This window comes from Lampetra fluviatilis, chromosome 34 (assembly GCF_964198595.1).
Source record: "Lampetra fluviatilis chromosome 34, kcLamFluv1.1, whole genome shotgun sequence".
Classification (NCBI taxonomy): domain Eukaryota; kingdom Metazoa; phylum Chordata; class Hyperoartia; order Petromyzontiformes; family Petromyzontidae; genus Lampetra; species Lampetra fluviatilis.
Genome location: NC_136308.1, coordinates 9276630 through 9303784, shown reverse-complemented (window position 1 = coordinate 9303784; position 27155 = coordinate 9276630). Strand labels below are relative to the sequence as shown.

Genomic DNA, 27155 nt, shown 5'->3' with positions numbered 1-27155 from the left:
GCTCTTCCAAACGTCACAAGTTGTTAATGGCCAACAGCTGCAAGACCTAAAGCCTTGGTAGAGACACACACGGGCACACAAAGCTCCCTCGTATCGCCCTTTAATAGACTGTTTGGGGCAAGTTGCTGTTCACTGACACCTCCATTAAGACCGGCACGGCCAGTGCCACGCCCGGCCCTGCCTTTGTTGCTAAACTGCTGATGTTTGCATCACCGTAGCAGATACCGTTCATTGTCAGCTGATTCGACACACGGGATGTCCAACAATGGGTTTAGATATCACTCGCGGCTGATGTTAGCCGTGTTTGTAACGCATTCCGCGAATCACTGCGACATCGCTCCAACAGCCGCCGTTCGCCACTGAGTGGCGGTGACGTCGCCACGGCACTTGTGCCAAGCTAGGTGCACTTTTGACCGCCACGTGAAGTGTGGAGGGCTCTCTGCTGCCAGGTCACTGGACAGACCAAGGTGCCGTGGCTTGACTGACTCAGGCGACTGACAGATACACCAACCTGTGTTCGCCACTGTGTTCAGCTTGCTGCGTTAGAGGCGACCGGCGTTCCGCTCGTTGTTGTTGGAAGGGAAACTGCCCCCAACTGCCAAGCAGCGTCCCCCACGAGCCTCCACACTCGGGCTGGACGATTTGGGGGAAATATCGAATTGCGATTTTTCTGACAGATATTGCGATTTGATTTGCGATTACATTTTTTAAAAGTCAAGCTTCGGTTCAATATTCACTGTGTGATAGATTTAAAACATGTGATGGAGCATTGCCACATGATACCATCAAAATATGAGCTGCTCTATATATTCTAATGCAAGGGCGAGAACTTTAAATATATTAATTGCTTCCAACATCTTCTTGGTTCTTTCGGTAAAGTCACGTAGAATGGAAATAATACGTGACTTTACCGAAAGAACCAAGAAGATGAATCCCTGCAGTCACGAAAGCTTTAAATCGAAAAATGCTTCCAACATGTATTTATAAAAAAAATGTATTTAAATTTAACAATCAATCATATAACAATTGTTAAGTTAAATAAATAAAGTTATAATAAAAAATAAAACAATTCCAATAAGAAAGTAATCGCAAAAAGTCACAGCCTTTGCGATTTGCTAATCGCATTGTTTCAAATTGCGATTTCGCTTTGAAATCGATTAATCGTTCAGCCCTACTCCACACTAACAGAAAGGTCCCCGGTGTAGCCTTAACAAACTGTTGGGGCAAGTGCTGTTAGTGAGCGCGCTATTAAGGGCGGACAGCACGGCACACGAGGGCGTGAGGAACTAGCACCACGCCCGGCCGCCTTTGTCTCTTCAAATGCTGATAGTTTACACACCGCACCTGGTACTACATTTGAAGGCTTAGTCAACCTAGGGGAGGACCAGGACCGGTTCAAATATTTGTCACCGATGTTGGCTGTCAGCAGGAATCTAAATCGGTTGACCGAGTTTGTACCGCAGTGCACGAACCACTGCGAGCCTCCGCTCGCCACACAAAACAAAGATCCCCGTAGAGCTTGAACAGAATGTCGGGGCAAGTGCTGTTAGCGAGCACCTATGGAGGCCGGCACGGTACACGAGGGGGTGGGTGGGCAGCACCACGGCCGACCGCCTTTGTCTCCCCAGTGGAGATGTTTCTACACACAAGCCCAGGTACATATTTTAGGCTGAGTCGACCTAGGGGAGGTCCAGGACCGGTTCAGATAATCGATATCACTGGCGTTGGCCGTGAGCGAGAATCGAACACGGGTAGCAGGGGTCCGAAGCGCAGCGCGCTAACCACTGCGCCACCGCTCGCCACACGCGCACACACGCACACGTGCACACACACATACACGCACACACACACGCACACACACACACGCACTTAAACACGCTCATCCTGTGCCTGTCTGCCACGAATTCACTGCGGCCAGAGAACGGGAGAGATGTCGAGCTGCGAGTGAGTGGAGGGGGAGGATGCGGGCTCGAGCATGCAGGCTCCATTATACGGGCTTAGGGGCTGCAGGCTCCGGTGATAGGGGAGCGGTGGCGCAGTGGTTAGCGCGCTGTGCTACAACCGCCCGAGTTCAATTCCCGTGCACGGCCATCACCGGTGACTTTATCTGAAACGGTCCTGGGCCTCCCCTAGGTCGACTCGGCCACAAATGAGTACCTGGTGCGGTGTGTGAACATCGCCACTGGGGAGACAAAGGCGGTCGGGAGTGGTGCTGGTCACTGACCCCCCCGTGTGCCATTCATAGGTGCTCGCTGACAGCACTTGCCCCATTAGACTGTTCAGGCTATACGGGGGATCTTTGTCATGGTGACGATGGGGGTCGCGATGGTTGTTGTGGTTGTTGTGGTGTGAGTCGGTGGTGGTGGTGGCGGCGGTGCTGTTGCTGTTCGATGCAATTACAGTTATGATTAAAATATCGTCAACATGCACCCACTTATCAGGACGCTATGCAGAAACGGATGGCGCATTTCTTTTAGAGAGGGAGATGCAGTCAGTGACAGGTCGAGCGAAAGCACGGTCTTATGATGCCACGTGCGATGCGAGTGATGATAGAGGAAGTGGTGAGTTAGGTCGGTGGTGGATGCGTGGGTGGGTGTGATGGTGGTCTTGGGGATGGTGCGTGGTAGGGATGGTCGGTGTGGTGGTGGGGGTTGTGGGGATGGGGGATCGTGGATGTGGTGGGTGCGGTGGTGGGGATGGTGGGTGGTGGATGTGGGGGTAGTGGTAGGGATGACCGGTGTGGTGGGGGTGACGGGGACGGTGGGTGTGGTGGTGGCAGCGGGGATGGTCGGTGTGGGTGTGGTGGTGGAGGTTGGTGGGTGTGGTAGTGGGGGTGGTGAGGGATGGTTGGTGGGTGGGCATGCTGGCGGGAGGCAGAGTTATTAATTCCGTCCCGTACGCACCGCCGCTGTGCAAGACAGAGACCCGCACGGCAAAGTCAGCGATGCGCGACCCACGTCACGGCCACACTCAGTCACCGCGCGTCTCGTAGCCTCCGCCGCACACGGGCGGCGCCTCCACCAGCCGGGCCACCACCTCCGCCACGGGACGATGAGATCGCTGCCGGGCGCTGGGCCCATCGTGGCCAGCGACCCAGCGCGCCGGGAGGTCGCGGCGGGCCGGACTCAGTGGCTGGCGGGGGCTCTGGCGCTGCGCTTTGGCTTGGACCGAGGCGTGGAGAACGAGGTGGCCGTGCTCTCCACGGGACTAGACCAGTACCTGCAGGAGACCTTCCACCACCTGGACTACCGCGGCCGGGGCACGGTGGAGGCGCAGGACTTCAGGGCACTATGCGAGCTGCTCGGGGTCGGTGGATCGCGCGGGATGAAGGGCGAGAAACAGCAGCAGCAGCACGAGGTGCGTGATGGAGATGCCGAAGGGAAGGAGCGGGGGGAGCAGGATGGAGATGCCGAGGGGAAGGAGCGGGGGGAGCAGGATGGAGATGCCGAGGGGAAGGAGCGGGGGGAGCAGGATGGAGATGCCGAGGGGAAGGAGCGCGGGGAGCAGGATGGAGATGCCGAGGAGAAGACGGAAGAGGAAGAGGAGGAGGCGCGAGGGGTCTTGGAGGAGCTGCCCGATGAAGTGTCCTTCGAGGAGTTCCACGCGCGCCTCTGCGGCTTCTTTAGCGAGAAGGGGGGCACGGTGCGGGATTGGGGGTGCTTCACTCTTGCGCCCGCAGGAGAGGAGCGCGTGCACGTGGAGGCGCGCGTGACCAGAACCGGACCGTTGCGACGTAGGATGACCAACACCACCGCCGGCATCACCAGCAGCAGCACCCCCACCTTGAGCATGAGCACCAGCGGGAGTAGCAGCAGCAGCAACAGGCGCATCAACGGTAGCAGCAGCAGCAGCAAGGTTGTGTCATTCGACCTCGAAAACAGCGGGAGATTCGCAAAAGCGCGCACCTTCCCTGCTCCGCACCGCGCCACGAACTCCTCCTTCGCCTCCTCCTCCGCGTTCTCCTCCTCCGCGTTCTCCTCGCCGTCCAATTGCGACGGAGGCCGCTGCTGCGAGCTCGTGGTGTCGTTGGAGGAGTTGGAGGACGAGGCAGAGGCGCTGCGCGACGAGAACGAGGCGCTCCGGGAGATCGCAGAGGGGATGCGCTGCGCCCTCCAGCGCTCGGACGCGCGCTGCCTGGCGCTGCACGTGGCGCTGGCGCGGAGCCACGGCGCGCACGACGGTTGCTTCCTAGCGCGGCGGCACGCCGAGGGCGAGAGCCTGGGTGAGACTCTGGGTGAGACCCTGGGTGAGACTCTGGGTGAGATTCTGGGTGAGACCCTGGGTGAGACGCTGGGTGAGACGCTGGGTGAGACTCCGACACCGAGGCGTGCCGTCTGCAGGGAGCGGAACGAGCGCGGGGGCAGGGGGCACCTCCCGCACTCACCACGTTACTGATAATGTAGTTACTACGCCACTGATAATGTAGTTACTACGCCACTGATAATGTAGTTACTACGCCACTGAAAATGTAGTTACTACGTCACTGTCTCTCTGTGGTCAGTCTTCTCCGTCATCATCATCGTCATCATCGTCACCGTCGTCATCGCCATTTCCATGGTCAGGGCTCGGCAACCTCGCGTTTTTAGAACCGCCTTTTGTGTTTCGTTTGTTGTACATCCCCCGCACCTCCGATTAGCACGGTTGGCTACGTACGGTGCGAAAGAAGTTCTAAGTGCGTACATATAACCTGCGACTCCGGAACCTCGTGCGGCTCTTTAAGGACTGCTTTGTGACGTCACTTATTAAGTATGTGCCACGTGCATTGCGGCTCTTGAAATATAGATTTTATTTTTTATTTGACCGAATTCTATACAAAAAAATCGCCCTTCTTGTTATGTTGGTTGCCGATCGCTGGTCATGGTCGTCGCAACTGGTATTGGACACAATCGTCACGGTCACTCTGATCGTTGTATAAGCAGTGCAGTGCCACCGTCATAACCTCGAGATCACTGCTCCGACATCGGCATCGTCAACACTGCTGTTGGCAGGCATTCACGCCTCACTCACGGTGCCGTTGATGCAATTCGACGTGAGGCAGCCTGCGTTGTTTGGCGATCACAACACTCGCACATTCGCTTCAGTCTCTCGCTCGCCGGAATCCTTATCGCTTTGCTATCGCTACTACAATGGCTACTATACTCTTTGATTCTTTCGGTAATGTCACGGAGGTAGAAAAATAACAAATTACGACATTTCGATCGCAACACAAGCGATCGTCATCAGGTGGGACAACCACAGCAAGAAAAAAACTTGCTGTGGTTGCGATCGAAACGTCGTGATCTATTGTTTTTTTTTACCTACGTGACTTTACCGAAAGAACCAAAGAGTATGGATTCCTGCAGTCACGAAAGCTTCAAATCAAGACGCCATGGTCACTGTTTTCCGTGTTTTTCACTCAGTGGCTCAAAGGGGGCCCAGTAGCTTCCTCGTGGCTCTGCTATCGCTACTACCTTGGTCACTGTTTTTCACTCGCGGACTCACTCCGGTCACTCGCTATCAGGCGGGCCAGTCGCCTCCCTATCAGCGTCTTGAGATGCGGCCACATTGACGCACGCGCGGTATGCACATACCAGCTGTCATCGTCACTGCCATCGTCATCATCATCGTCGTTGTTGTTGTTGTCCTCGTCACGTGGTCGTCATCAATGTCCATCGGCATCCTGGTCACCGACTTCACCGTCGAGCGTCAAGCAAAGTTGCCGTGGTCACCACAATCGTCATTGTTACCAACATCACGGCCACTGTTACCATCGTCAGCAGCAGCAGCAGCAGCGTCACCATCGTAATCCTAAGAAGATCAATTAATCGTCGCTGTCGGAATATTCACAACGACATCACGAGCACCAATATCATACTCGAGCGCACTCATTCAAGCCACAAATGGGCTCACCCGACTCACGACTCCTGCCCCCCCCCCCAACATCCCCAATCCAATTAAAATCCACCACCGACCCTGTCGTGTGAGCTGTGCAAGTCGGGGTGGGTGGGTGGGAGCTGCACCACACAATGTTCAACAAACTCTAAACAAATGATGCTCGCTAAACGGAATGAATAATGAATGACGCGGTCTGTTATTGTCAATCGTGCATTCTGCTCGCGCTCCCACCCCCCCAATGCATTTGAACACAGGCCGCAACGCTAACCGATTCATTGTACTGGCGGTATCCGGTTTACGACGTTTCTATAATTCCACTTGTGGATAGATTTACGACGCATCTTCCGACACGACTTCGAACACATTTGAACAGAGTCAGCCTGGTTTTCCGATGAGACTTGGCGCGGAGCTTTTATTATTCTCAAGTGGTCTTTGTTTTGCGTGTGGATGTTTTACCTCTTGAACCCTGTAAAAATATGGCTCCTTAAAGGAAGAAATAGAAACGCGATGGGGTCCGATTCACGACGGGGTTTCCACGAACGCATTGTGTCATACAAGCGGGGGCCGCCTGCTCTCGACTCAATGTCGTAGCAGCATTATTGACTTGGCTATTAGACTATGAGACATCTCTTTTACCAGTGGCAAAATATAGTAGTAGGATTTTACCCTTTAAACTGGTATAAAAACTGACACCTTTATACAAGGCATCATGTTTGCAATGACCACAACACCAGCAGTTAAAATTCAATTATCATTATCAGAGTTGTTTCTTTTTGTTTGCATTTTGTGTTGTGGTCATTGCAAACATGATGCCTTGTATAAAGGTGTCAGTTTTTGTACCAGTTTAAAGGGTAAAAGCCTACTACTATGCTTGGCTATTAGAGTTAGAAGGGGTGAGGCCGGTGGGGGGGGGGGCTGAGACTTCAGCAGGGCGAGATCGGCCCTCCTTCATCACCCCGCCTCCACCCGGGCACTTCGAGGCTGGCCATGAATGAATGATTGACTAATTAACTTGCACTTTTATTGCACTCCATCTATCACGCGACGAACCGGCTCAGAGCGCAAGGGCCCCCTGTTGGCAGCTGTCCCTGTGTGGCACAAAGTGACTCAGCACTTGCTTTAGCGATGGGCATTATAACTGCCGGTGAGTAATCCGTGTGCGTGGATAATCGTTCACATTTTGTCCACTTTGAACCGAGATTGACGGGAAATCGGGAGAACCCAGAGGGAACTCGCGCAGAACACGAGGAGAACAGTCAAACTCCACGCAGAAGTTCGCTCCAGTCGGAAATCAGACCGAGACTATTCTTGCTTTGAGGTGCAAGCGTTGCCACTGCGCCACCATTCGGGAGGAAACGGCCTTGAGATGTTAGGGGCATACTCTTTGGTTCTTTCGGTAAAAGTCACGTAGGCAGAAAAAAATAATAGATCACGACGTTTCGATCGCAACACAAGCGAGCGTCATCAGGTGTGAAACAAACACGGCAGCAGTCCTCCTGCTGTGTTTGTTTCACACCTGATGACGGTTGCTTGTGTTGCGATCGAAACGTCGTGATCTATATATTTTTTCCACCTACCTGACTTTACCGAAAGAACCAAAGAGTATGGATTCCTGCAGTCACGAAAGCTTCAAATCAATGTTAGGGGCAGTGCCATGAACGAACGGCTGAGCGCGCGCGACGAAACTGATGACTCTGGGGGAAACATTTGGAGGAAACCAACGCGTTTGAAGGGACGACGCTCTACACTTTGTACAGATACGCTCAAGCAGTCGCTGCATTGCCACCTCTTGGTAAAAACCTTGACAGGCGACGTTGACGATGCAGGTGCTGTTCGATGCCGCCGCTGCTGTTGTTGTTGTTGACGGGGATTCTTTCTCACGCATCTCTCCCTCCTACTCCCGCGCGACCGTCAGCAGCCGGCAACGGGACGAGCGAGGAGGCTCCCATGGGTGCCACGGCGAGGTGGCCCGAGAGGAGCATGGTCCTGAGGGAGCTGGAGCTCTTGCGGGGCTCCAGGGACCGCCAAGTGGCCGAGGCCGCGAGATTCTGCCGGGCCCTGGAGTCGGAGCTGCGTGCCGCTCGCATTGCGATGAGCCACGTGCAGGAGAGGCACTGCGCTCAGCTGGCCAGGTCTGGGCTCTCGAAACCCACTCACTCACCTCTCTCTCTCTCTCTCAAACACACCAACAACAATCGCCGCCATTCACCACGAAGTGATGGTGACGTCACCACGGCGCCCGTGCCAGGCCAGGTGCACTTTGAGGACAAACCCACAGAACGCGTGCAGCTGACCGTTTTGCCAATCCACTGCTGGATGAGGGTCTCCCCACACCGCACGGGTCGTGCGGGTGGTTACTTGACCGCAGGTCATCGCGTTGGTCGGTGTGTGCTTTGCCGAAGGTGACGGAGCGAACAATGTTGGAGCACGGTACAGTACAACAACCGATTTTGCTGCACTGGATCAGAATAAGAATGTTTATTTCGACTGCAGGAGGAATCCGATGAGCTGTGAAGCGCTTTTTCAAAGATGTCCAATTGGGTCAGAAAGTTACAAGAACAATCAATACAAAAAAACGATAGGTGTGCAAAATGTAGAAAAGGCAACCCCTTATCAGTGGCTACCTTATTGGAGACCAATTCAGACCTTATTGGTCACCCCGTGCCCCTTATACATCTCAACGTTCATCCCATTACAAGGGAGAAACACAAACAAATAGACACATTTCTTTTGCCCGTATAGAAACGGCTGTACGCCGTATGGACATGGAAACTCAATTTCCCTGTACAAGAATACGGGTAAACCGTATGGGTTGACAGATATGGGTAAAGGGATCACGTAAAAAAACAACTATTTAAGGACAAATTACTTTAGTACATACATTCCTGCCGATTTGTCAACTTTAAATGCAAGCCAGGGCAAGGCGGATAGACAACAACACAAACAGTCTCAGACCACACCAACACAGTCCCTCCATTAAATTGCACATTTAGATCAATTTAAGACATTAGAATGTGCGGAAATGCCCTCTGCTGAGAATGTTACAACATCCTATAACGCCTGCTGTGCATGGTGGTCGCCCACGCAATGCCTTCTTTTATTAAAAAAAAATGTTCATTCTGTTATTGGCCTTGGAGGTCGTAACTCTCAATTTGGGAAACTCAGTGTGTCTGACACTCAGTGTGTTTGACACGTTAATGTTGCTTCTGCTGCTGCTGAAAATGCCCTTTGTCAATCGACTGCTGTACTGAACGAGGGCCTCCCACCCTGTCACGTGGGCTGTGCGGGATTGACCATACTTCACCACCCATGTCAGTGCAGGTTAGTGAAGGCAAGGAGCTAAAGATAGGAAAAGCCTCGCTGAGTCTCAAGACTCCTTTTTTCAAGAGGATCCTGCATTGGGGATGTTGGTATAATTCCATTCATGAGTGGCTGTGTGTGGCATGAAACGGGTGAAACCGGTAAGCACGGTTGGCTGCGTACGGTACGAAAGAAGTTCAACATAGATGGAGGGAACCAACACGTGTGAAGGGATGATGCTCGACCCTCCGGACAGATACATTTAATCCGTTGCTCTACTGCCATCATTCGACCACCTTGATGGTGCTGGTGATGATGCTTTTGATGCTGCCAATGATGCAGTTGGCCTTGACCTCTGTTTAAACACGTGACTCCCTCACACTAAGATCATATTTTGCCAGGTCAGTGAGTTGGGTGCGTGCGAGGATGATGGCTATGAGAATGCGTTTGACAATAAAATGTCCACGTGCATTTACATGACACCCCCAGTGCCAACTGTCCCTGTGTGTGGTACAAGGAGGCATCAAGTACGTAATACTTATTTGTATTATTTGGCAAATGTGAACGATGATGCTGGTACACAATGGCCTACTCCTGTGATGGCCTACTCGTTAACGTCCACTGCCAGGCAGAAAGCACGTAGACAACATAAGGCCAACACTCCCGCGGTAAGAACCAGTGCGGCCTTATGGATCCCAAAACCACGAATCTCAAAAAACCAGCGACAGACGCTGGGCCACGTTACCGGCCCCACTGCCCTGGCATTTAAACCGCACGACGCCCCCCCAACGCTAAAATCGTCCGCAGGGTCCGCGAATTCCGCGGCGATGACGGTGACGTTCGCCGTTTGTCCGCCGGTGCGGATGCGCAGGCTGCAGCAGGAGGCGGCGGTGGCCCACGGCCGCTGGGCGCGCGAGCGGGCCGAGACGCTGCGGCGGGCAGAGGAGGCGCGCCGCCACCTACTAGCGGCGCTGGCGCTGCCCGGGGGCGAGCGGAGGGCACCCGTGGGCTCCGCGGGCTCCGCGGGCAGCAGCGAGTGGAGGAGCGGCGGCGGCGGTGGCGGGCAGCGGCGACGGGAGGGGGTCCTCGGTGCCAGGTGCTCGGTCGCTCACGATACGCACGCAAAGGCAAAGGTCCCCCGTGTTGGTGCGCGCACTGCTATGCCAAGTACTCTTAGCGAACACTCTATGCATATAAGCAGGGAACGGTTATTGTTGTGGTTCGAATCCCGTGGGAATTGTTATTTATTTACACCGACAACCCGAGTTTGTATCCGGGCCACTGCTAACACCAGTGGTGAGTCATATCGGAACGAGTTCTAAACTATTGAAACTGAACTATAAACTATTTTTTATAATTATACCAGGTAAAGCCCACTGAGCTATATACAGTAGCTCATTTTCAGAAGCGACCTGGCCACAAATGATATCTCAACGAAGTTTTCTTATCGCGTTGACATTTATAGCAACCAGATACTCTAAACGCGTGTTTCTAAATGTGGAGGACCCGGAGAAAAATCCATGCTACCACGGGGAAAACATGAAAACTACAAATATACAGGCGTCAAAGGTCGGGATCGTACCCACGACCTCCTGCATACCAGGCGAGGTAGTTAACATCTCGTCACCACGGCACCCCCAGTTCACCAGCCTACACTGACCAGCATGGTGAAGTATGGGGGAAACACTTGGTGGATCCAAGAAGAGGGTGATGAAGGCGATTGCCTCCCCCACCGCCCTCACCCTCGAGACCACGAAACCTGGTATTTGTTTTAATATTTACCAGAAAAAAATAGATGGAATGGGTATGTTTTAATGTAATGCCCCCCTTCCCCATTTTGCAAGTTTCTCGATCCGTCTCTGGTCAGACAATCCCATGACCAACACAGGGCGCCACAGTGGCTAAGATATGTTAACTACCTCGCCTCGTACGCAGGAGGGCATGGGTTCGATCCCGAACCTGACGCCTGTATATTTGAAGTCTGCATGTTCTCCCCGTGGTTTGCGTGGATTGTTCTCCGGTTTTTCCCCCTGCAATCAGGAACGTGCGTTTCGAGTATTTGGCTGTTGTGCATTTCCACACGATAATCCACTTTGTTGAAGCTGTCATTTGTGGCCAGGTCACTTCTGAAAAATAGCTACATCGCTCAGTGGGCCCTTACTTGGTAAAATAAAAATTGTCAAAAAAAATAGCTTGGCAAGGCCTTCACCCAGCGCTGGATGGACAAAGGGCTCTACATTGTTGCTATAATTCTTCTTCTTATTATTATTATACGCACGTACGTGTAATACATGGAACTCTCTAAATCCTCTTTGCTATTCACCCTCCTTGAGCCAGCGCTCGCTGTGCCACACCGGCCACGCCGCGTAACGCCGCACGCGCGGCTATAGTGTTTAGACACCCCGTGCCAATCATTTGCAAGGGCTCCACCTGCCCCGGCCAACCCCTTGGCACCCGTGGGGTGTTGCTTCTTAGAGACTCCCAGATGGTCGCACTCGCGGGAACAATGGGGACATTAAAACGTGGGCAATGGTGGGCCAAGAGAAGGCCCTATCTCCCATCTGGCCTCTTTCGCTTTTTATGCTTTCCGGTCTTAGACTCTTCATTGGCTTCATTCTCTCGCTTCCCCCCCCCGCCGCCGCCCCCACCTCCCCTACCAGAAGCTCACGTGCGTGTGCGGAGTTTCCCCTTCTGTCTATCGTTTGCCTTTTACGCCTGGGACATAGACAGCTCTGATTTGAAACGAGCACAGATGCTGGGCGTGAGGGCACGCACAGACGAATTGCTTCGCTGGCTACAATCGACTCGTACGGTCTAGGCACGTGCGAGATGCAATGGTTTACACTTTTATTTATTTATTTCGGATGGTGACATTGGATAACGGATGATAAACGTTGCTTCTCTGTGATAATGTACCCGCAGAAATGAATCTACGAGTTGCCTCTCGCCCAAGGTTATGCCGAATCTCGCTTGGGTGCGATTACTGTCGTTAGAGCGACGCAGGTAGGGCCTTGCCGTGGCCCCTTTGAGAATTTAACTGAATTACAGGGCCATTAGCCAGGTAGGGTCTTGCCTTGAGCACGTTGTAAAGTCAACTGAATCACAGGGCCGTTAGCCAGGTAGGGTCTTGCCTTGAGCACGTTGTGAAGTCAACTGAATCACAGAGCCGTTAGCCAGGTAGGGCCTTGCCTTGACCACGCTGAGAAGTCAACTGAATCACAGGGCCGTTAGCCAGGCAGGGTCTTGCCTTGACCACGTTGAGTAGTTAACTGAATCACAGGGCCGTTAGCCAGGTGGGGCCTTGCCTTGACCACGCTGAGAAGTCAACTGAATCACAGGGCTGTTAGCCAGGCAGGGCCTTGCCTTGACCACGCTGAGAAGTTAACTGTAACAGGGCTGTTAGCCAGGCAGGGCCTTGCCTTGACCACGCTGAGAAGTCAACTGAATCACAGGGCTGTTAGCCAGGCAGGGCCTTGCCTTGACCACGCTGAGAAGTCAACTGAATCACAGGGCTGTAAGCCAGGCAGGGCCTTGCCTTGACCACGCTGAGAAGTCAACTGAATCACAGGGCTGTTAGCCAGGCAAGTAGTGCCAAGCAAGAGCGACAGAAAACGATCTGCTGCAGGGTTACATAAAAACTGAATTATTCAGATAATTTTTACAAATGTGTATCCCTTTCCTTTTTGTTTGCTCTTCGGATGGAATAGTTGAGGGATTATTAAGAACTGGATTTTAGATTCAAGTTTCGATTAAAATGTTGCGTGAATCAGGTGAGAACTCGAGATGCGCAAGAGTTGCCAACGTGACGAAGGGAAATCGAATAAAGTAAAGCTGTGATATAAACAGAAGAACAAAAAAAACCGTGTCACATGAGAAAGTGGAAATATCGCGATGAATGAAATAGTTATGCAGATGTATATGCTAATGCTGCATGTGGTCACTAGAAACAGTGACCACAAAGTGCACCTGGCCTGGCACAGGTGTCGTGGTGATGTCACCGTCACTTAATGGCGAATGTTGTCAGAGTTAGCCGTGGCCGGGAATGAAATTGAGGTCACATGGCTCATAGCGTGTGCACGATAACCCCCTGCACCACTGCTCTACCTGGTGTTGCCACCTCTGAGGTACACAAATACCAGGGACTTGTCGTGGTGAACAAAAACATCCTCACAACCCCGGAAAGAGGGGAGAACTACACGTGAATGCATTGTCTGGAGTGGAGTTGTATTGTTGTTATTATTACTCAGCTGACAAAGACCAGGACTTTTAATTCTCCAGCAAAAACCTACAGATTTCCCAGGACAGCTTCCCTCCTCAACAGGAGTACAATCCTGGGAAAACCAGGACAGGTGGCAACCCTAGCTCGACCCCGTCGTGGTCATGGTTATTTATTTGACAACACAACCTCGCCAGTTTGGCCTCTGAGACCTCCGCTAAGAGGTAGGGGGGGGGGGAGCGGTAGTGTAGCGGTTAGCTCGCCGCGCTACGAACCTGGCGACCCGGGTTCGAGTCTTGTTCAGGGGACAACACCATTGACGATTATTTGAACCGGCCCTGGGCCTCCCCTAGGTTGACTCAGCCTCAAATGAGTACCTGGTGCGGTGTGTAAACATCGCCACTGGGGAGACAAAGGCGGCCGGGCGTGGTGCTGGCCACCCACCCCCTCGTGTGCCGTGCTGGCCTTCATAGGTGCTTGCTAACAGCACTTGCCCCAACAGTCTGTTGTTAAGGCTATACGGGGGATTTTGTCTGGTGGTCAGGGCAAGTGCAATGATCTTTTCAGAAGCAGCAGCAGCAGCTGTCCTCTCTGCCTGACAGAGACAACACCACCGGACTCGGATGGGTCCCTTGCGCTCACAAAGAACACAATGAGGAGCAAGTGTTCTATTGTTTATTAATGACGGGTTCGTCACACTGGGACATTGGTTCACGTGGTTGGTTGTGTCCGTACGGCTCTCCGATGTGTATTTGCCGAGTCGCGCCGCGTGCCATTCGGCAACGACGTCCGACGTTTCGCGCCTCCGTCTTTGAGGAACTGAATTTCAAATCCTGAAGAAGCTGCCCAGCACGTGGGGCGCGAAACGTCGGACAATATCCGAAACAACGCGCGGTACGATCTGGAAGCATATCGGAGGGTTCGTCACTGTGTGAATGTGAGGGTTGAGATATTTAAATCGTCGTTTGTAAATATGTTTTAGTTTAATTTCATTTGTAATGCATTTGTGCTCTTGATTTAACTTCATCATGAGATGAAGGAATGTCCGCAAGTCTCACGGTGTGAGCAGTGCACCACCTACTGCCCGATAATTACCCTGGAAAAAGATGTTACAGAACCACTTCTGACGTGACTTCAAGAGACCACTAGACACCTGTGCTCATCGGATTCCTCCAGTATAAATACATCTTCTGATTCTGATTGGATGTCATCTGCGATCAAGAGTGTTTTCCCGCAAGTTTATTAAAAGTAATCATACTTAGTTATCACAACTGCAACGTTGAGCGCATTTAGTGAACGATCGATTTGAACGTGACTGGCATTTGTTGTTGTTGCGTGCGCAGACATCGGTGAGTAAAGCTGAGACCATCGACTGACACTACACGCGAGACTGTGACCTGGTGATGTGGTCGGCATGGGCTCTGGGACAAGGAATGAAACGGGCCCCCCCCACCACCACCGCTTTCTATCCGATCCCCCCCCGCCCCCCCCCCTCTTCATAGCCCGGCACCCGCTCCGCGCAGTGTACATGGCACAGTTGCACAGCCTGCACGCCCAACAGCTGTTTACGCCGCGGGGTTGGGAACCCGACGGCTAAAACTCGAGGTTCAAATCCCGTTTTTTTGTTATTCGAACGGATTTTTACGCGTCCCCGGGATGGAGTTTAGCCGGATCTAAGTTAATAACTGATTCATCGCGATGGATTATGCGTGCGAACATCAGGGAGTGGGCCGAGACCGTCGACTTACCCACGCTCGGAAGGCCACGTTAATAATCACATGTGGTTGTGAATAAAACCCAGGATCTCAGCGCTAGCAACTGGCCTTAAGTTCGCAAAATATTTGGTGATGTTGCTGCTGTGTTGGCAGTGGTGCACACTGCACAATTAACAAAAACACTCAACGCGTTCCTCAACAACGTTTGTGGCCTTATAAGAAAAAAACATATTTAATTGTTGACGTTTCAGACAATGGGCCGTCTTCATAGGACAAACTGCGAAAAACCTCCACGTGCCACGAGGAAGGGCCATGCCCAAAACGTCGCATACTATATTATACATGTGCTTTATTTTAAGGCTACACACAGTGTTACTGCAGAACGGACGTGTTGAATGTTTTTTTTCATTGAGCCAGCAGCTATTTAAAATAAGCAACTCTCCAGTGTGCGACTGTGATCATCCAGAACAGACCGTGCAACGTAGAACGACGCAACTCCCGATTCACAAATACGATACTTCTTTCGCACCGTACGTAGCCGACCGTGCTAATCTCAGCGCTACACTCCCGCTGCTACCTGGCGCTTTTGTCCGGCTTGACCTCCCGAATGTCGTCGCTTTGCATCTACATCATCAGCCATACAACAAGAATAAGAAAAATCAGCAGCAGCTCGCTTTGCGTGCGACCCATGGGCCACCCAGCACCACCCAACCCCCCCTCCCCGCTCCCTGGCCTGCCTGCCTGCCTTGCTACCCTCCCTCCCCACCTCGAATTCCAAAACAATCCCTGCGCCGCCGACAGAGAGAGAGACAGAGAGTCGAGAGCGCGCGCGCGTAAAGAGGCCGAGACACCGGTGGCGTCACATTGAGCATCAGCAGTAGCAGCAGCAGCCGCTGTGGCGGGTGCGGCGGAAGCCGGCGTCGCGCGAATGGCGTGGCCGTGTCGGTCGCGTGCGATCGCTATCGTCAACTCCGTCGGCACAAAGGGGCTTTTGTCGCCAGGAGCCACGCGGGGCTGGTGGGGGGGGGCGCCGATGATGCGCCGTGGCTCTCAATGCAAAAGGGGGGGAGAGTTGCAACTCGCGTGGATTTAGGCGGGGTGGGTAACGTGAGCGCGACTTGTTTACCAAAATTGCCCATTGATGGACACGGCACAATGGGACCTCGTAAAACATTCAGAAGCCTCGAGCAAAGACAACATTATTGGCAGCGGCGCTCTTGAAAGGGCGGAGCGTTGACGCACGTTCGTGTGTGTTTGGACGGCCCTTTTGTCAATCCGCTGCCCGAATGAAGGCCTCCATCCTTACGTCAGGGTCGCTTTGACCATACTTCACCAATGCCGCTCTTGCGCGGATTCGGTGGGTTGCGGTCTCTCGCCGCCGATGTAAGTCGTGGCGGGTGCGAATTAACTCAGGCTGCCGGATTCGTAGCGCGGTGCGGCTTGCTCAGCGAGCCTACGGGGTCGTTGCTTGATCGACACTGCCGAGTACCTCATTGGAAGGACTGTCGGTGTATTATTGTCATCGTCGGTAGTGAGGAGCGGTGGTGCCGCCGTTAGCGCGCCGCGCTACGGGCCCGTCGACCCGAGTTCGATTCCCGCTCATGGCCAACACCCAGTGATGATTTATTTTAACCGGTCCTAGGCCCTCCCCTAGGTCGACTCAGCCTCAAATGAGTATACATTGTCACTGGAGATACAAAGGCGGCCGGGTGTGGTGCTGGCCACCCACCCCCTCGTGTGCAGCTCTGGGCTTCCAAGATGTTCATTAACAGCCTCAAAAGGTATGTCCAGGAGTCTCAAACACGAGGTTTTGCTTCGTCTCAAAATTATTCGGTAATTTACCCAGGACTTGTGCCGGTTGGGGTTTTTGTTGTTGTCTCTTTCACGTGCCAAGTTTTTTTTTCTTTCCGGATGAAGAATGTATTTTGTCACAACAGCTCCGAGATGGAAATGAAAAAAATAGGCGCGGCGTTCAAAATAGTTGCGTGACTTCTGAGCCTAAACGTGCATTACAACCGATAATTTGTAAGCACCGTCACAGTAAACATGCCGGCGTTGGCCCAACATCGCGCCCGACGTTTCCATGTTTACTTGGGGGATGTTGTTTTAGTTTTCGCGGTCGGAATTGTACACTGACGGGCGAACGATAGGGCCGTCTATTTTCACTCCCAGGATGTGCGGCGACGCTTCCTCTTTCTGCCCCCTTAAGGCACGGCGGACAGCGAGGGAGCAATCCCACACAATAGCGCGCTTGTTGCTGGCAGATTTGAAAGCTTTTTAGTGGGCGATACCAAGACGCAGACGTGATGCAGTGCAGGGGGGAGGGATTCAAAAGGAAAACACTCCCGTAACAAGTAGACCGTTCCATATCAGATATCCGCATGTCTGCGCTACCAGTAGGACTGCGGGTGCCGTGGCTGTCCACTTCGTATCATTGAGTGGGGAGGAGTGGGGGGCAGACGTCTTGACCTCCCGTGCTAAGAATCGCCGTGGGCAGGGAAGAAGTAAGAGTCACTGTTACTCAATGTTAGACTTCAAAATGTACTTGAAGGTGGCCCAGGAGATGGCAGTACTGTTAGTGGATTCACGAATCGATCTGTGCAGATTTTTTTGAGTGATTCCACGGGGTGATCCAGTTTTCTCCCACTTGTCAAACACTCTTCTTGTAGAACATCTTACGCGGCTCCCCCAAGCTCCCAAAAGCCTCCCTCCATACCCCCACTCCCACCCACCCGTAAGCCTCAAACAAATGAAGCCCTGCATCCTGAACAAGTCTTGATGTTCAGTGAGATTTTCCTGGGTGAATAAAATACTTAATTATTATTATTGCTGCTGCTGATTTCAAGAGCCTCCCCTCCATCCTGGCCATTTTATCGCTCCCAACGTTATGCTTTTGCAACGCTTCCAAAATCCCCACGTGGATTTATCGCTCCTACGCCACGAATATCCCCCCGTGGACGAGGAGTGCACACGGTGGGTTCACTTAATCCCGACGACCTTTACGAGCAGGAAGTTTCTTTTTCTAATCTCTCTCTCTCCCGTCTTCAATTCGAGCACGCGGCTTCACGTGTTGATACACTAACCTTAATCACCGACTACAATACGATCGCTACTCACAATTACAATACAAAGCCGCGCGTTGTAGGGGAAGTCACGCGTGGGCAAACTTTCCTTCTCGCGAGGACAAAGGCCGCGCGCAGTTGCAAGGATCACGCTCCATCCCTGGGAGTGGGCAATCACGGGGGGAAGCCCAGTGACTAAAGCTGCTAAGGGGCATTGGCGATACACTCGAGGAACAGCGACGATTTGCCGATGGCAAAGAGGGCTGGGGAAGTGAAACGTTGACACGGGCGGTGCTGGCGCACGTCTGGGATCCAGCATGGTGGAGGCGGGGGTTAGTGGATCGGTTTTTTTATGTTGTCTTTACCAAACGTCGCGAAACTTCATTCCTTTGGGTATCGATGTACGATACCCTAGCTTGACAGCAGAACATACACAGAGAGATAGACGCGGTGTAGCATAGACAAACGGGCGGCCGAAACAGATACAAATACACATAGGCAAAGAAACATAGACTCAGATAGCCAGACCGACATAAACTAACAGACACAGAAAGACCAGCACCGCCTTGCTCGTTACCTCTGTGGCAACGATAATTTGTGTCTGTGCAAGGTTCCACGTGTGTGTGTGTGGTGCAGCCTTGGCCACGATAAAATGATACAGCTGTCTGTGGCTGCGCGCAAGTAGACCGGAGATCAATCCTGTTCCAGAGCGTCTGGCCAACTTCGTCGAGACACACTTCCCCGATCCGACAACCGGCAGCGCTGCTTCGTGTCATCGCGCCTGGACGAGGCTGTCAGACAGCGTGAGCTGCAGGGTGGGCAGAGCCGCCGAGACAGGCTCAGACAAGATCAAGAGTTGGAGGGGTGGGGTAGAGAGAGAGAGAGAGCTGAGAGTCGGGCTGCTGCGTGGACGATGAGCGGTGATGCACACACGGGGTGATTTTTTTGTTCACTCTCCGGGTCTCCGTTGAAAAATTAAAGCTCAGAGGTCAGAGCGCTGAGTTGGCATTGCCGAGAACCTGCTTTGAATTTGTGGTAGCCTCCTGCAATCAAACCGGGGGCTTCATCTGTCATGAGTTGATGGTCTCAGTGTGGTCACCAATGACTGCACGTAAAATGTAAGATTTAATTTACAATATGTACTAATTTAATTAAATTCCAGCTCTGAGAAGTAGAGTTAATTTGTGGTTTAATGCAATTAGACGAACATCTTTACCACGCTGGGTTTGGTGCAGGTTTGGTGCAAAGGTGTGTGTGTAACACGTGGAGGGATATCTCTGCTGTCATAGAGCCATCATCTCAACGTGTCCTCGTCTACTTTCGGCTTTCCTCACCAACCCGCACTGGACAAGCGTGGTGCAGTACGAGTCAGAAGGCTCACAGGAGCGACACCAACGGAGGGGGCATCCAGCAGTGGATTGAAAAAAGCACTGCAAGTCACGACAAGCCGCTTGTCCAGATATCGTACACACTCTACGGAACGTCTGGCAAAAACATTTAAAAACATTACCATGCTGCGGGGTGGACAAAAATGATCTGGCACGTGTCGTGACGGGGGTACTGCAAGATCCGACCGTGTCCGTTCAGTGGCTCGCTGAGCTGCATTGGCATCCGGTTGCCGAACGAGTACATTGCAAAGTCGCGCTCATTACACACTCACAACGTGCTAGCCGCAAATGAACCACACTACCTTGCTGATCTCGTCAAGGGCTATAAACAATCACGCGATCTCCGGTCATCCTCGCAGCGGCTTTTGGCTAGCCATGGGACAAAGAGGGTCAGCCCTTCTGCGGGCGTCTCGAACGCTCTTCCTCCCGATCTCAGGAAGCCACTGGAGCTATGGCACTTTTACATCTAGATTGAAAACTCACTTCTCGATAGCTGCTTTTTTTCGTGTTCAGTTTGTCGTCCGTCGCCCAGCACGGTCTGCGACGTACGGCGCGAAAGAAGTTCAACACACAGTCCATGCACACCAGCCATCCCACGGCCCGCGCGCCGACGGACGACGCGCACGACACGACGCGCACGATCGTCGCCCACACGGGCATCGCTTGACCTCCCTAAGACACGGTAGGCTGAGTTTGCGCCCTGCTCCTTGATCAGCGATGACGTGAGCCCCATCTCTCTCTCTGTCGTCTGGCCCCCAGCTCTCGGTGGGTGGCGCGCGCGCCTGGGGTAAACATTGACGGGCGTTCGGTAAATAAAGCCCCCCCCACCACCCCATACGGGGCCTGACCAGACACGCGGCAATTGCTGTTGTCTGGAGAACGTAATCGTCAATACGCGTCAAGGTGAAAGGTCTGGAAGCCACGAGGCATCGTGAGGGACTAGCCCCCCCCCCCTTTCTTTCTCCACCAGCAATACTTTTCAAGCAACGTCAGAATGCATAAACACCAGCTTGTACTGGTAGGAACCTCCTGGTTACACCAGCCCACAGGGGATTATTGTGTCCGTCTGTCCGTCGTGCACCCAAAAATGGGAGGATTGGGGCTGGGTGGAGAGGGGAGGGTGGGGAGGGGCTGGGTGGGGAGGGTGGGGAGGGGCTGGGTGGGGAGGGTGGGGCTGGGTGGGGGGTGGGAGGGGTTGGGCTGGGTGGGGAGGGGCTGGTCACCCCATGGTGCCCTTATAAAACTCAACGTTTAACCTACTCACGCCGGCTTGGGCCCGCCCTCACAGTCGGCCATATTTGCGGAATACACCACGCCGCCGTTGACCCTGGCCATTGACCGAGCAACCCAACGTTCCTACCAGCTCCCTCTGCAGGAATGTGTTAAATGTGCAAGTGTACACATCCTCCCCCCCACCACTTCCGTTTGCCAATCCACTGCTGGATGACGGCCACCCCACGCCGTCGCGGCTCGTGCTGAGTAATCATACTTCACCACACTGGGCAGTGCGGGTTGATAAACCCCGTGCAGCATGGGCGTGGGTGCATAGAAGTATAGTACAACCGTGGATTTGTTGTGTCGCCATCTGCCGGCTACGGCGCAGCTCCCACAGCTCAACGCGTGGTGGCCACCAACCTTCACGCTATGCAGGCTCGAGGCTGCTTAGCTTAGCGTCCGAGATCTGATGACACCGGGCTAGTTCATTCATAATCGCGTTATTTATAAATGTGTCGTAACCCTCCACCACCCGACACGGCCAATCAGCAAAAAAGTGTCACGTTGACAAAAGACAAATAGTTCACTGCTTTAGCCCACCGGTGTGTTGAAGCGTGAAACCACAACATTTACAATTTTTGAGTACGACGTTTCGCTGGTAATTGCATCCAGCATCATCGGGCAATTCGCATAACCCAAAAACGTTGATTATGAATAATATTGGTCGCGAAAGCCTACGTGTTAAACGGGCTATTTCAGTATGAATTGGCCGTATTTGGCCGCCGTACGTTTTCACGTGGCAAGCCACTTCGTTGATATCTCATTTGTGGCCTGGTCTCTTCTGAAAAAGAGCTAAATGGCTCGCGGGGCCTGACCTGGTGTAAAAAAATATATAAACAGTTTAGTTTTTAGAATGCTGCATGCTGTACTCTTGGACGTACACACGCCTGACACGGTTCAGACGCCTGGAAACAGCGAGGGGAAACACAGTGCACGAGCATGGCCATGCCTCTCAACAGCTTTCGGCGCGCCTATTGTTGCAGGGCGCAGCGATGGCTTTTTTAAAATATATAAGGCGCCGTGAGGAGCGGTGGGACGGCGAGGGGGTCTTAAACTCACCCCCCCCCCCTCACCTCGTCTCTCTCTCTCTGTGTGCGACGACGCGAAGCCACGAGCGGGGGTGCTGCCAAAGAGATGGGAGGGGGCCAGTGGGGAAGGTGGTGGAAACCGTTACCGGCGGGGCCCCACATCGCTCGCCATCAGTGTGGTTGGTGGTCGGTCAAATAATGCGGTGGCCATGGAAATATCTTCCTGCAGATGGACATGGCTGCAATTGTGGAGGGGAGGGGGGGGGCACCTTGTCCTGGTATTTTTCTCTCTCCTAAGATCGTCCTCTTGTTTGTTGAGGTCAGTGCCGGATTATCCTAGCAGCTAAAGTAGCTACAAATGCTACGGGCCCCGCACTTTCAAGGGCCCCGTGCTAAATGCTTTCAAGCTTGCAATTCCGGTTCAGTGATTCTGCACTTGCTCTATTTCTATAGCACTATACTGCTTTCAACTTTTATGAACGACTGCGTGGTTAAGGTTAACGATTTGTCGCATTATCTGACTGTATAGCAAATTCAAAAATACAATAACTTTACTATGCAAGTAAAAAATGTGTGTTTAAATATTTACGTGTTTTTTTTTTACGTAGGGTCCCGTTATAACATGTGCTACAGGCCTCGCACTAGCTTAATCCAGCACTGGTGGAGGTAGCTGCTGTCCTGGGGCATCTTCAAAGTATTCCTAGGACATTGCATCCTGAGCTTTGTTTTCAGTTGGATAGTAATGATAATGATGGTGATTATACACCAGCCAAGAGAATGTATTTACATGCCGTTTTCCACTCTTATGGTTCAGTGAGATAGTATTTTTTTTGCTAGATATGTCCCGTTTTTTTTTGTGTGTGCCTTAAGAGGTGGCAACCCGATCTGGCAGCTACACCAAATTCTCGTGACACTGATGGGCAATTGTAAGGTAAATATTTTCCAACGATTAACACTGGCAGTGGTTTCGACTAGGGGCTGTTACGATGAATCGACGTATCGATTGGTATCGATTAAGCTCGCAACACCCGACATCATAAGTGCAATGAGTAAGAACCCAAGTTTGCTTTGCTTCGTTGTTGTATGCAATGGGTTTATGGGCAATACGGTGCAACATGAGTTCGAGTTGCGTCTAAATACAACGACATCTTAAGAAGATGTCATGTAACCCCATAAAAAAGTGTTAACAAAACGTTCTATACAAACGGCCCTCTGGGAGTGTGTAACCTAAGCACTTCAATCAATCAATCAAAGTGTATTGGTCACATACACAGTTAAGCTGATGTTATAGCGGTTTCAGAAACATATTATTGAGTATTCAACGCCATAACATTGCAATAGAATGTCTAATAAATCAACAACAACACCAATTAGAAAGGCAAATAAAAAAAATCACGAAATATCAACACACGGGAATCTCTGGACCGTTCAGAATTGCGCCGTGAACGTGACACCCCTACCCAGTAAACATGGAACGTTGGAGAAACGTTGTGCCAATGTTGTTTCAACGGTTCCAACCACAAGCCAACGTTAGCCCAACGTTGCGTGTTGACTGCGTGGTTGAATTTGATGGTGATGATGATGGCTTGCTAGGGACACCTATTGGACTGATGCTTGAAGTACAATATATATTTAAAAAAAATAATCTTCACAATCAAAATACGTTTGGTGTACGCCTATTGAAAACACGTTCGCCGGTTTATTCTGATTTCACCTTGAGAACCAAACAGTGAAACAAGGATGAGCGCCTGCCAACATTTGCACGCTAGCGAGACGGTGCAGTGGCTGAGCCATCGATTACTACCGCGCAGGCGGTGCAACTGCACAGGCACCTAAGGAGCCAGGCTGAGGGTGAGGGAGGCATGCGGTGGACTACGGAGAGGAAGGGGAATTTTGGAGAGGGGTCCTCATTGAATTCCTCGCACCGGGGCCCCATGCCAACCAGGCAACGGTACTGAGGACCATCAAAGAGAAGCGTAATTAAACTTCAATAGCAATGTCCCACGGGGGGCTCACCGCTCTGTGTGCCAGTGTATTACACACTCCGATGCACCCAATGTTATTCGGTTGTCCTGGAAACTTCGTGCGATCCGAAGTCCGTGTGCCCGCTACCTATGCGCAGTTCTCCGCTCAGTCCGTTGGGCGCTTCGGGACTCGTTTTTTTTGTATACTCCTGTGAGGCGCGATATCGAGTACTGGACTGCAATGCAATTGTTTTATGGTTGTTATTTTGTTCTTTTGCCTAGGAGAGCGTCACAGAGTCTCGTGACTTGTTTTCACGGGGGGTCCTGCCAAGTTTTCGCAGTAGGAGGGGAATGATTGCCATGAATAATCCAAATTAATTACAAAATATATATATATATTTAGTTTTGTTGAATATGCAAAATGTGAATCATGACGCCGGCACACAATGACCTACTCTTATGAATGACGTAGGGGGATTTGTAACGTCCACTCTGAAGCAGATGGCACGTACCATCATTACGGTTATTACACACACTGCGGTATTAATCGGGGCGGCCGCTGGATTCGAACCTCTGCAACAACAACGAGCAGCAAACGCGCCGCTGCTGGGCCGTGTCACCGCCCACACGATGACGACGACGATGATGATGAGTCCTGATTATTTTGCAGGCCCACGAGCGGGAGCAGCAGCGAGGTGGACGTGGACGGGAGGACGGACGATGATGTCACATCGTCCGAGTGCTCGTTAAGCTGCCCGTCCTCAGTGGGAGGTAGGGGCACACATCCGTCTCGCGGGGGCGGCGCACGCCGGCCTGTCATGAACACCTAGGTACAGGGGAAGCAGACATGGGTGACAGAGAACTTAGCACGTCTGTTTTTTTGCAGCAGATACGAGGAGTCGTAATTTAATCTTGGGGTGAGGCATACTTAATCACGATCGGGCAAAATGCATATTGCGAAAGCCTTCGCCTCGATGAAATGAGATACTCGCATAAAAGGTCTCATAAGATACCCTTCACGGCACAGATTAATTAAATTGTCACGGGGAAGCGGAAGCATTTTAACTACGCGCTAATTATTGCTGTTTCCGCTCACCGGTAAGTTTAAGAACAATTCTCACAGCCAGATATAGAAAAATTGGATCACGTGACATTGCCCTTGTAACGGTGTCATGCGCCTTCAGGTGAGACGCCAGAAATTCTAAACAATCATGAATCTATTCCTACTATTATTTTTGTTGTACCAGGCTAGGTATTGAACATCTCGCCACCGCCGTGCCAAACCATGGCTGCAGAACTCTCACCCTGTGTTTGTCCCTTTGCGTGCCTCTCTCGGTCTCACTGCATCTCACCGCGGACGCGGCAGTTGGAGAGGACAGGATGTCTCGCGCGGTGGAAGGGAGAGCATCCTCCGACGAGGAGGAAGGGGACCCTGGCTCTGGTGCCCGGAGAAAACCCCTGTGCTGCTGCGGGAAGGGGTAGGTGCTAGGGGTGAGGAGGGAAACACGCAGGTAAACGTGCAACGTTGTGCCAACGTTCGCATGCGGTTGGAAGTTTTTGGACCGTTGGCCCAACGTTGGCGCGACGTTCCATGTTGCTGGGTCGTGTGCACGTGTGCACGTGTGCGTCAGATGGGCTAATTTCAGGATTCCATTGCATCCGTGTTAACATCATTTCTTTGCCATGATCATCATCATAATGCATAATTCACGAAGCTGTTTTCATCGAGTAACGTCCAAAAACGCATTTGCGTTTGCATATGTTAGGTGAAACGCGTAATAACACTGACAATTAAGAGTGTAAAAAAAAAAAACGCAACAGGCGTTTAACGGTCAAACCGTGCAATAAAAAAAATCAACAATCCGAAACTGTGTCGATGCTTACGAGCGTCTCAACCTCGCCGCGTGTGGCAGGTGCGACGGTGCGATGCTCCGGCTCACCGGAACGGAGGACGGCTCGGCAGCGGGGTCGGCACAGGGCTCGTCACGGTCCGAGCTCCGGGAAAGATTGGGGAAGCTCCGCAACGATTTGGCGGACAAAGAGAGCGAATTAAAGGTAATGTGGAGGCACGTGGAGGCAGCGTCTGTGCTGAGCGTTTCAGCGAATATCTACGGGCCGCACACACTCGCACACACCCATCATTTTTAATGTCAGTCATTCATTGTGAAATGTGAGGTTCATTGGAACTTTTCGATCAGTGAGAGGTCGATCATTCTCCCCGGCCGACCTCTCCCCTCTCATCTCAGTCTACTCCCCTCCACGTTTCCCCTACCTCTCATCTCGCTCTACTCCCCTCCACACACTCCCCTACCTCCCCCCGCTCATCTCACTCTACTCTCCTCCACGCACCCCCCGCCGTTCCAGCAGCCAACACCTCAGTGAGAAGTTGCTTTTTCTCCTCTGCTGCTCCCACTGTCTGGAAATCTCTTCCCCCGGCCATCTGTGCTGTTGGCTCCCTGCACCCGTGAACGTCCAAGCACAAGACCTTTCTCCATTTTTGCCTCTGCCCGTGACCGACTGCATCTGTCGACAAAAAAAGAAATGTCCGCTCGTTGCGTATAGTTCCAATGTGGTTAAATATATATGCTATATATGTATCTAGCCTTATAATGTATTGAACGAATGCAAAAAGTGTGGGTGTCATTGTGTTATGATTCTATGGGTCAAATGTTTGTTGAAACAGTGACCCGTGTTCAAAAAAATGTTGTAGTCTGCGAATCAAATGCCAGCGTTTGCAGCTTTGTTTTCCCACATGCAGCTTGTAGCAAAATTGTACTGGCAAGAACGTGACGAAGGACTTAATGGGTCCAGCTCAAAACGAGCTTTAATAATAATGCCATTCAAGCGCTTAATGATTACTCTCTGCGCAATTACCTTTGTAATAACGCAATTAACAATAGCACATGCTTACCCAGTAAACATGCAACGTTGGGCCAGCGTTTGGCATGCGCTTGAAACCATTGGACCAAACGTTGGGCTATTGCTAAAGGAAGGGGGGGGGGGGAGACTAGTTGATTGTACAACTTTCAAAACGATGGCAACGGCTTTGGAGTTGTGACACGATTGATGTGGGCCTCTGTTAGGCTTTTGCCCTGAGCATCCAGTAGGTGGCAATGCAGCCTCATATCTGAGCGAACGGATGGGGGGCTGATAAAATACCCTCAGAGACGGACACAGGCAATTTGAGACGTGAAGAGAGAAGCAGGCGCGGAGAGAGAAATACTGAGAGACTCGGCAAGAGAGACACGCGTGAAGAAAGACAGAGAGACACGGAAGCGGACGCAGAATGAGGAACACGGAAGGGAACACGACAGACGTGGATACATTGATGGA

The 27155-nt window shown here is 52.1% G+C and overlaps 2 protein-coding genes across 2 annotated transcripts in view; one reads left to right on the top strand and one right to left on the bottom strand.

The window, feature by feature from the left end:
• The window catches only part of CFAP92 (cilia and flagella associated protein 92 (putative)), a 31697-nt gene extending 23736 nt beyond the window's left edge, over nt 1-7961 (bottom strand). Inside the window, exons 1-3 of the mRNA XM_078872548.1 lie at nt 7784-7961; nt 4322-4334; nt 3906-4188 (exon numbers count right to left, since the gene is read on the bottom strand). Of these exons, the coding sequence (XP_078728674.1) occupies nt 3906-4188; nt 4322-4334; nt 7784-7961 (474 nt within the window). The remainder of the gene's footprint in view (nt 1-3905; nt 4189-4321; nt 4335-7783) is intronic.
• Nucleotides 2823-27155, top strand: part of LOC144944367 (EF-hand and coiled-coil domain-containing protein 1-like) — a 35902-nt gene continuing 11569 nt past the window's right edge. Inside the window, exons 1-7 of the mRNA XM_078872470.1 lie at nt 2823-3357; nt 3451-4222; nt 7790-8006; nt 10046-10270; nt 24493-24593; nt 25189-25300; nt 25736-25877. Coding sequence (XP_078728596.1) covers nt 3052-3357; nt 3451-4222; nt 7790-8006; nt 10046-10270; nt 24493-24593; nt 25189-25300; nt 25736-25877 — 1875 coding nt within the window. The 5' untranslated portion in view covers nt 2823-3051. The remainder of the gene's footprint in view (nt 3358-3450; nt 4223-7789; nt 8007-10045; nt 10271-24492; nt 24594-25188; nt 25301-25735; nt 25878-27155) is intronic.